Below are 9,904 nucleotides of genomic sequence, written 5' to 3' on the forward strand. Positions count from 1 at the left end.
GGAGGGGGGCGCCTCCTCCCGCCGCCGGCGTGACGGACGGTGCGGTGCAGCCAGTAGAATGCGGCTGTCGCTCTGCGCCGACCAATCGTCGGCCGTGAATCCGGGCGACCAGTCAGACTCCCGCAAGGCTCAGGGGGCGGGAGGTGCGGAGTGACTGACGACTATAGGACTCAATAAATAGTAGGCTGCTGGAGCTGGGCGGGAAGTTCGAAGTCACGCGAGAAGACAGGAGGCCAATGAAGCGTGAGTTCCAGATTCGCGGGGCGGCTCCAGAACGAGAGTGATGGCGGATGAACGGGCGGGCCCTCGGGGAGATAGTTGTGAACGCCAGCCAGTGACTACACGTGGGAGGCGGTGCTTGTCAAGACTGGCAGTCCCTTAACCCATTCTCTGGAGCGTTTTGGGATGATGTGCTTGGATTTGGACTTGACGGCTCTTCTTAGACTCCGTGTCCCTCGACTTCTGAGCCAATGGCTGAGCGACAGGAGCAAGCGTTCGATGATCGACGTCTCCCTGAACGAGTAGCAGCGACGGAAGTAATAGCGCCTGTTTTGATGGGCGCGCACCTGCATTGGGTGGAACCCGTTACCAGAAGGCGAGAGCGGATTAGCGGGAGCCGGAGTGAATGGCCGCGGACGTGGGCGGGGGTGCCCTGCAGTCGGAACTACGGCCTGACCTCTAGATCAGCGCGCCAGCAGCCTGTCTCTGGGAGGACTTGCACGTGGCCTGCTCGAAGCCTGGGGGATCTGTTTATGGGGATGTGGGCGGCCCGAGGTTTGGTGAAGAACCCAGGGGTATCCCTGGTCTTCCCTCTCATCCCGAGTACCTAGAATCTGTATTTCTTCCAGTACTCATGGCACCAACTCCTCAAAGTTACTGCAAGCCTGTTTCTAAACTGGACCCAGGTCCCAACCCAGGACCCACCCTGGACAGGAGCCCTCTTACAGGGGGTCTAAAATCCCCAGCTAACACCCTGGATCCAAAAATCTCAGGTCCCTACAGGAACTTTTAAGCCCCTTGTTTCCCTTGCCCTCAGGGTGGGGATTGAATCCAGGACCTTGCTGGACAAGCTCTCTACACTGACATACGCCCTCATACTCAGATTCCCCACCCTGAACCAGCTAATCCCAGACAGAGACAGCCAAAACTATCTTTATTCTTTGTCCACACCTTCTGTTGAACGAGCCTGCAACAAAGCAGGCTGGAATATCAAATCAACTCAGACTGTATCCTGCAGGAGGGAATCCCAGCACTTCTAACCCTAGTCCTGGATGGTTTTTGCAAACCAAAATGGCCCTAAAGCCTGAGCCTTAGTGGGCTTTCTGAGACCCAGAGACACTGGGAATTCCATTCTCTTTTTGTTCGGGGCATGTCATCTGCTCAGGACTTGTACACCCAGGGTTTTCTTCATGGCTTCATACACCACGTAGCTGATACCGCCTGCTGGTAACACCTTCAGTAATGTGGGTGTCATGCCTCTGTACAGCCCAGGCCAGCCCTGTTGACTCAGTATTCGCCGGAAGACTCCCAGCATGGTGGGGTTAGAGCCCTCCACAGTGTCTGGGGATAGACAAAGACAAGTTCAGCACTGGGTCTGATGTGAGATGTCACTGTCAGTGTGAGAGGATCTGAGTCACATTTTGGGCAGTCTTGTCGAGATCATTCAGTTATTGCCATGTATGTATTTTGATACAGTTTTATGTAGTGCAGGCTGCCCTAGAATTCCATATGTAGCTGAGGCTAGCTTTGGACTCCTGATCCTCTTGACTCTACCTCTTGCTGGAATTACAGCAGCACTGCCACACCCCATTTACCCCTGGCTTCATGGATAGGCACACGCTACATACTGTGCCAGGCTGAGCTCCAGCTCCAGCCTCAAGGTATGTCACCAAAGATGATCTGGAATTCCAGATCTTCTTGCCTCCACTTCCCATGCGATGGGGTGACTTCTAATTTGAGAGCCAGGGTTATATTGGTGAGTGAGCATGTTTTGGTAGGTTCAGTACTCAGCATAGGCATTACAGACTGGTTTATGGAGAGGCTGGAAGTTTGTGGGGAAGGATGAGAAAATTCAGAAAGCCAGGATGAGGTAGGGACGGGGCCAGGCTGACCTTGTGCCTGCATCCGTGTGCGCACCAAAGTCAGCGGGTAACTGGCCATCTGGCCACAGGTCGAGGACAGTGTTACAGATGACAGACTGACCAGGCCACTGGGGTCTGTCATGTCCCTACCCGACTTCTGCCACAAACACCGGAGTAGCTGCAAAAGGAGGCAAGAATGCTATTTTTTTTTTCTGAGACAGGGTTTCTCTGTAGCTTTGGACCCTGTCCTGGAACTCGCTCTGTAGATCAGGCTGGCCTCGAACTCACAGAGATCCGCCTGTCTCTACTTCCTGAGTACTGGGATTAAAGGTGTGCACCAACACCACCCGGCAAGAGTGCTATTTATAATGACTCAGAGTCATGATGGTGCATGCCTTTAACCCCAGCACTGGGGGCAGGGGAGGGCAGGGGCTAGCCTCATCTACATATTGAGTTCTAGGTTTGCTGAGGCTACATACTGCACCTTGTTTTAAAAAAACAACAGTCTTTGGATCTCTGAGTTCGAGGCCAGACCGATCTATAGAGCGAGTTCCAGGCAGCCAGGGCTACACAGAGAAACCCTGTTTCTAAAACAAAAACAAAACAATGGTCTGGAGAGATGGCTCAGCAGTAAAGAGCATTAGTTGTTCTTGCTGAAGACTCAAGTTCAGTTCCCAACACCCAAAGGCTGGCTTAAATATATCTAGAAAAACAAAATTTGAGCGAAGGGGCAGGGGAGAGAGCTATGGGCTGACCTGGAGTCAGTGCTCTCTTCTCTGGGGACACACACCTCATAGACAGCCAGATCAGTGCAAGCATACGGTACGATGCCCAGCATATTGGGCAGATAGCCTCGGTACAGCGCTTGGGTGCCATCCCGTTCTAAGATCTGCCTGGCGCAGTCCAGAAGTCCTTTATACTGGCCAGTAAGGCGAAGGGTCAGCCGAGTCTTGAGTACCTGGAGAGAAGGAGGAGGTCCGTTTGGTTAAATACTCTCAGGCAGGCTTGTCACCCCACCTGGTATTGGTAGGTGGAGATATTGTCAAGGGTACCAGGGTTCAGTTGTGCATTTGCAGCACTGGGCCACCTACATGGAAAGAGGGGGCTGCATTGGCCTGATTGTTCTTGTTATAATACCTGAGGGGTTGAGCTTTTTCAAGAAAAGAAGTTAAACCCAAGTCTGGTTAGCACACCCATTATCCCAGCACTGGGGAGGCTGAAACAAGAGGATTGCAAACTCCAGGCTAGCCTGGGCTACAGAGCAAGACTCACAAAAAACAGGCTAATGAGCCGGGCGGTGGTGGCGCACGCCTTTAATCCCAGCACTCGGGAGGCAGAGGCAGGCGGATTTCTGTGAGTTCGAGACCAGCCTGGTCTATAAGAGCTAGTTCCAGGACAAGCTCTAAAGTTGCAGAGAAACCCTGTCTCGAAAAACCAAAAAAAACAAAAAAAAAACAAAAAAAACAGGCTGATGCAGTGGCTCATTTGGCGGAGGGAGTGCCTAGTACAAAGCCTTGAGTTTCCTCTCGCACCCCCATAAGCTGGGAGTGGTGGCATGCACATGTGATCTCAGCGCTCAAAAGTAGAGATGGGACAGGAAGTTTAAAGTCGTCCTCTTACAGGGCAAGTTCCAGTTCCGCCTGGTTACAATGAAACCCTGCCTCCCACTCCTTTTTGAGACATGACCTCACTATGTAGATCAGGCGCTAGCCTCAAACTCATACAGATTCTCCTGTCTCTGCCCCAGAGTGCTGGGATTAAAGGCACTACCATCACACCCAACCTGAAACCTTGTCTTCAAAACAAACACCCAAGCCAACGGGACCCCAAGACATCATCTAACCATAATCAGTGCCCAAATTCCCACTCTGTATTTGTTTGAGACTGGGTCTCTAGTAATCCAGGATAGCCTCTAGTTTGCTGCGTAGCTGAGGAGGATGGAGAGCACAAGGCCAACCTGGGTTACATGAGACTTCATTTCAAAAGCAAAAGAAGATGCAGTGCAGTAAGGCATTTGCTGCTAAGCTTGATCCTGGCCCCCATGTGGTAGTTCCAGGTCCTGGGGATCCAATGCACTCTTCTGATCTTGTAGGCACTCAATGTACATATACAGACATGCCAAAAGAATTTCGAAAAAACAGATGGGGTAGTGGTTTAACAGATGGGGTAGTGGTCTACCATGTGCAAAAACCCTGGACTCAACCCTCATTGTGCCCCTGACCCCCAAGAAGAGAGGCATCACAGTGCTCCTGACTGACCCCCGAGAGACATCACATTCACAAACCAACACCAACACACACATTAACATACAACCAGAAACAAAACTTAACTTCTGAAATACAAAAATGTCTCCCAATTTTTTTTTTTCCCACAGGGTCTCACTTTGTAGGGTTGGCTGTCCCGGAACTCACTCTGTAGACCAAGCTGACCCTCAACTCACAGTGATCCACCTGCCTCTGCCTCTGGAGTGCTGAGTTTAAGGATGTGGCCCCATCTAAAAGTCTACTGGGGACTGCAGAGGTGGGTGGCTTGGGCCCTGCAAACCCGGAGTGTCAGCGGGACACATATGTCCTTACATGTCTGTCACAGCTTGGGAGAAGGGCACAGAGCCACACTAAGGTATGTCCTGCATTGGTAGGAAAGGCAGCCTGGGGGGGTGAGGGGGGGCGCCTAAGGGAGCGAGCCTGTGGCCTGACGTCACACAGCAGCACGATCCTGGCAAACTGTAGGGGAGAGCTGAGGCTGACTTGGGAAAACCTTCAGCTTGTGTAAGAAGTAGAGCTGCTGGTTCCCGTGTGCACCTGCCATTCCGGAACTCAGGAGGCGGAGGCAGGAGGGTCAGGAGTTTAGAGTCATTTTCGCTACATGGCGTGACCAAGGCCATCCTGTGCTACACTTGAAAACAAACAAATCGTCTCACATTCATTTCTCTCCTCCCCACCTCCCAGTGTCAGAATTTGAAATCTCTGAGAAAGTTTTAAGTCTGTAGGAAAGTGCATAGCGGATCTCTGGGGTTGTCAGAGACAAGGGATGGGCCATTCGGGGACAGATCAGCGCAGGGCACACAGCAAGGAAGAGAAGTGCAGGTGGGGTGATGGCTCAGTGCTGAGAGCTTGCCTAGCCTGAGGGAGGTCCCAAGTCCCATCTCTAGCATCCGAGAAGGAAAGAAATGAAGGGGAAAGTTGTATTTAGTGTCTATGATCCCAGCACTTGGGGCCCATGCAGGGTGACAACTGGTGTTCTGGGCTATGCTGTGCTCAAGTTTGAAAACCTGTGTCAAACAAACAAAATAGAGCCAGACAGTGGTGGCGCACTCAGGGCACAGAGACAGACAGGAGAATCTCTGTGAGTCTGAGGACAGCCTGGTCTACAGAGCAAGTTCCAGAAACCCTGTCTCAAAAGCTAAAACAAACACAATGAGACAGACAGACAGCGAGAGAAAGAGAGAGACAGAGACAGAGACAGAGACAAAGGGCAGGAGGGTAAAGGAAAGTGAGGAGGGAGAAGAGCGAGGAAGGTTAACAGGGGAAGACAAGATGGAGAAAAGATGGTGGGGGGGTGGCCCAGCACCAGCCCTGGCTACTCAGGTCCTCCGGCTTTACCTCCATAGGGTTGATGAGAGTCTGGGAAATGGCCACAGCCAGGGATCCCGCCATCACCCGCTCCTGGAAGGGCGGGTAGTCCTGCACACTGCAGAAGACATTCTTACACTGCAAGGGAAGGAGGAGTGAGAGAAGCCGCCAGCCGCTGTGCACCAGAAGGGCAGAGGGTCGCGCTGCATGCTGGGGCCTTGCTCTGTGCAAAGTCACCCCAGACTTACCTGCTCAAACACAGAGAACTTGATGGCGTATTCTGGGGCGATCTTGAGCACGTTGATGCCATTGCCCCTCCAGAGTGAGCGGACACCTCCCTCCTGGATCAGGCTACGCAGGCCACTCAGCAGGTGCCTGAAGTTACTCTTGGAGGAGTACACCTGGGAAGCAAGAGGGGTGAGTAGCCCTGAAAGATTCCACCAGGTATCCCCAGTCCCTCACTGGGGGAATTCTAGGCGGGGATCCACCCTGACCATGCCCCCAGCCCCTCACTGGGGGAAGGGGTCTAGACAGGGGCTCTACCCCTGAGCCAAGTCCCTAGCCTTCTTATTTTATATTTTGACACATGGTCTTACTAAAATTGCCCAAACTAGCCTTGAAGTGGAGATCCTTCCGCTTCAGCCTCCGGAACAGCTGGAGTCACAGGCCTGTGCCTCTAGGTGGATCCACCTATTTAGTCCTAACACTTATCTAAAAACCCACTGTGGCCAGCCCTGGCGAGGCTGTTCTGTAAGCCCAACTCTTTGGGAGCCTGAGTCAGGAACACAGTAGTTCAAGTCCTTTCTGGGCTACAGAGTGAGTTCAGGGCCAACCCGAGCTACTTACTGAGATATCTGAAAATAAAAAGTGACAAGGGGGCCAAGGGAGTGACTGTCCAGTGGTCAGAGCCCTGGAGAGCCGGCTCGGGTCAAGAGCACCTGCCGCTGCTGTGGAGGAACCTGATTCCCTTCCCCGCACCCACATGGAGGTTCACAACCATCTCGAACTCTAGTTCGAGTGAACCCATCGCCCCATGTTGGCATCCAGTGGCACTGCATGCATGCGGTGTGTGGACATGGGGTCAAATTCTCACTCATATAAAATGAAATTAAATGTGTTTTCAAAAAGAAAGAAAGGAGGGCTGGGAATGTTGCTCAGCTGCGAGGGCTTCTCTAGCATGTGTGAAGCATTGGGGTCCATCCTTAGTCCCTTCCATGCCTGCACGTCCCTCTGCTAGCACCTCAGAGATATCACCCACAACCCGCAGACCTCCAAACCTTTTAACTTGGACTGTGTTGCTCTCTGTGACTGGAGTTCTCTGAGCCCAGTCCCAGCACTACTTCCTGTCCCCATCACCCGCAACTCCAGTCTCAGCTCCACTTTACGAGACCTCTGTGTCGAGACCCAGGCTCTCCTGAGCTCCACCAACTCCATCTCCTCCACCCCTCTCCTCCAAAGGGCTTCAGCCCTGCAGACAAACCTGCATGTATACTCTGGCTCGGTCCAGGGGTGCCGTTCCTGTGCGAGACACTGCCCCAGCCATGGCTCCTGAGAGCAGAAATTTCCACAGGGCCCCCTTGTTCTCCTCTTCCAAGACATCCACAGGGACCATCAGCCGCTCTCCTGTGTCCAGAACCTGCAACAGTGTCAGGCCACACTCAGCCCTAAAGGAGCTCGCTCCTTACAGAGTCCCCTCTGCTTTTCTTTGCTGCCTTGATGTAGACAGTTCTTTTGAGGGGGTGATTTGATGGTTTCGTTTGTTTGTTTTGTGACCGGGTTTCTCTGTGTCACCCTGGCTGCCCTGGAACTTATTCTGTAGACCAGGCTGTCCTGAAATGCATTCTGTAGACCAGGCTGGCCTAGAACTCAGAGATCCACCTGTCTCTGCCTCCCAAGTGCTGGGATTAAAGGTGTATGCCACCATGCCCAATTGATTTCTTTCTTTCTTAGTGACTTACTTATTTTTATGTGTGTGTGTGTGTGTGTGTGTGTGTGTATACATGTGAATGAAGGTACCCAAGGGGGCCAGAAAAAGCCATTGGTCTCACGGGAACCGGAACTACAGATGATTGTGGGTGGGTGCTAGGGCCTGAACACTCAGCCTCTGAAAGAGCTCACAATTCTGTGTGAGAGTGCAGGCATGCAAGTGTGTGCAAGTGTGTGCACGCAGTGGTGTGTGTATGCAGTGATGTGTGTGTATGAGTGTGTATAGGCCAGAGGTTGATGTTTCTCTGTAGCTTTTTTTTTTTTTTTTTGGTTTTTCGAGACAGGGTTTCTCTGCAGCTTTAGAGCCTGTCCTGGAGCTAGCTCTTGTAGACCAGGCTGGTCTCGAACTCACAGAGATCCGCCTGCCTCTGCCTCCCAAGTGCTGGAATTAAAGGCGTGCGCCACCACCGCCCGGCCCTCTGTAGCTTTTTTTTAAAGGTCTGTTCTTTTTTTTAAGATTTTATTTATTATGTATACAGTATTCTCAGTGCTCTGCCTGCAGGCCAGAAGAGGGCACCAGATCTCCATACAGATGGTTAATGAGCCACCATGTGGTTGCTGGGAATTGAACTCAGGACCTTTGGAAGAGCAGGTGGAGCTCTTAACCACTGAGCCATCTCTCCAGCCCCCTGTAGCTTTAGAGCCTGCCCTGGAACTAGCTCTTGTAGACCAGGTTGGCCTTGAACTCACAGAGGTCCACCTCAGCCTGGCTGACCTTGAACTTCTGATGTCCTGCCTGCAGCCTCCTGAGTGCTGGGTAATGTGTGTGCACCACCTCATGGTCTCACCCAAGTCCTGGGGTAATGGGTATGAACCACCTCATGGTCTCACCCCTGAGTCCTGGGGTAATGGGTGTGCACCACCTCATGACCTCATCCCTGAGTCCTGGGGTAATGGGTGTGAACCACCTCATGGTCTCACCCCTGAGTCCTGGGGTAATGGGTGTGCACCAGCTCATGACCTCAGCCCCAAGTGCTGGGGTAATGGGTGTGAACCACTTCATTACCTCACCCCCCCCCCCGGTGCTGGGATAATGGGTGTGAACTGCCTCATGGTCTCACCCCCAGTTCTGGAGTAATGGGTGTGAACCATCTCATGGTCTCATTCACCCCCAGTGGTGGAGCAATTGGTGTGAACCACCTCATGGTCTCACCCCCCAGTGCTGGAGTAATGGGTGTGAACCATCTCATGGTCTCATCCCCCAGTGCTGGGACAGTGGGTGTGAACCACTTCATGGTTTCATCCCCCAGTGCTGGGGTAGTGGGTGTGAACCACCTCATGGTTCATGTGTGTGGGTGGAGGTGAGGGAGGGGGCAGGGAATGGGTTGGGTGGACCAGGTGTAGAGCTTTTCTAAATAAGACCCCGACCCTCTTTTTTTAAAATATTTATTTTATTTTATTATGTATACAATACTCTGTGGTGTGTATGTCTGCAGGCCAGAAGAGGGCACCAGACCTCATTACAGATGGTTGTGAGCCACCATGTGGTTGCCGGGAATTGAACTCAGGACCTTTGGAAGAGCAGGCAATAGGCAATGCTCTTAACCACTGAGCCATCTCTCCAGCCCGACCCCGACCCTCTTAAGCAAGATCTGAACCCTCGAACAAGGTTGCATTACCTCGGGATGGACTCCCATAGCTGTTGAAGGATTAGGGTCTTGGTCTCAGTGTCCCTGGGGCATCTAGCTGGCTCCCAGCTGAGAGTGGCTGATTACCTGGCTTGTGAATTTAGGGGCAAGGGAGGATGAGGTCACAAGAGTGCTTGTGAGCTCACGGGTATGATGGGTAGGCAGTGCGATTACTCCCCGCCGCTCCATCTACAGCTCTCACAGAGGACCTGGGTTCAGTTCCCAGCACCATGTTAGGTGGCTCACAGCCACTGCAGCTCCAGGGGATCTGAGGCCTCTGGCCGTCTCACACACAAATCAGATACACAGAATAAATCAAATCTTTAAAATGTATTATTTGGGTGTGCATGTGTGGAGGTCAGATGACTATTTTGTGGGCTCCATTCCCTCCTTCCACTTGGATGTGAGACTCAGCAACCAGATTTGGGTGGTCAGGGCCTTACTTGTGGTGTTGTGTGTGCATGTGAGTGCAGTGTCCTCAGAGGCCAGAAGGGGGCGCTATATCCTGGAGTTGCAGCTGTAGGTGATTGTGAGTCATCATGTGGGTGTTGAGACTGCAGCTCGGGTCCTCTGCAGGCGCAGTGGGCTCTCAACAGTGAGCCATTTCTCCAGCCTGCCTGCTGTTTATAAATGGAGT

At 52.4% G+C, this 9,904-nt stretch overlaps 1 protein-coding gene across 3 annotated transcripts; it reads right to left on the minus strand.

The window, feature by feature from the left end:
• Positions 1-1,146: 1,146 nt before the first annotated feature.
• Positions 1,147-7,286, minus strand: Slc25a41 (solute carrier family 25 member 41). Of its 3 annotated transcripts, XM_038338218.1 has the most exons (6): positions 7,134-7,286; positions 5,902-6,054; positions 5,684-5,791; positions 2,872-3,039; positions 2,112-2,259; positions 1,147-1,560 (listed from the first exon to the last, which is right to left on the minus strand). In XM_038338218.1, exons 1-6 carry the CDS (start codon positions 7,263-7,265, stop codon positions 1,373-1,375), a joined length of 897 nt encoding a protein of 298 aa, XP_038194146.1. In that variant the 5' UTR covers positions 7,266-7,286; the 3' UTR covers positions 1,147-1,372. The 3 variants fall into 3 exon arrangements, with proteins under 3 accessions (XP_038194146.1, XP_038194136.1, XP_038194128.1); XM_038338208.1 differs by having other exon boundaries at positions 1,485-2,259; XM_038338200.1 differs by lacking the exon at positions 5,684-5,791 and having other exon boundaries at positions 1,485-2,259; positions 7,134-7,285.
• Positions 7,287-9,904: the final 2,618 nt, after the last annotated feature.

Source organism: Arvicola amphibius, chromosome 1 (genome assembly GCF_903992535.2).
Source record: "Arvicola amphibius chromosome 1, mArvAmp1.2, whole genome shotgun sequence".
Taxonomy (NCBI): domain Eukaryota; kingdom Metazoa; phylum Chordata; class Mammalia; order Rodentia; family Cricetidae; genus Arvicola; species Arvicola amphibius.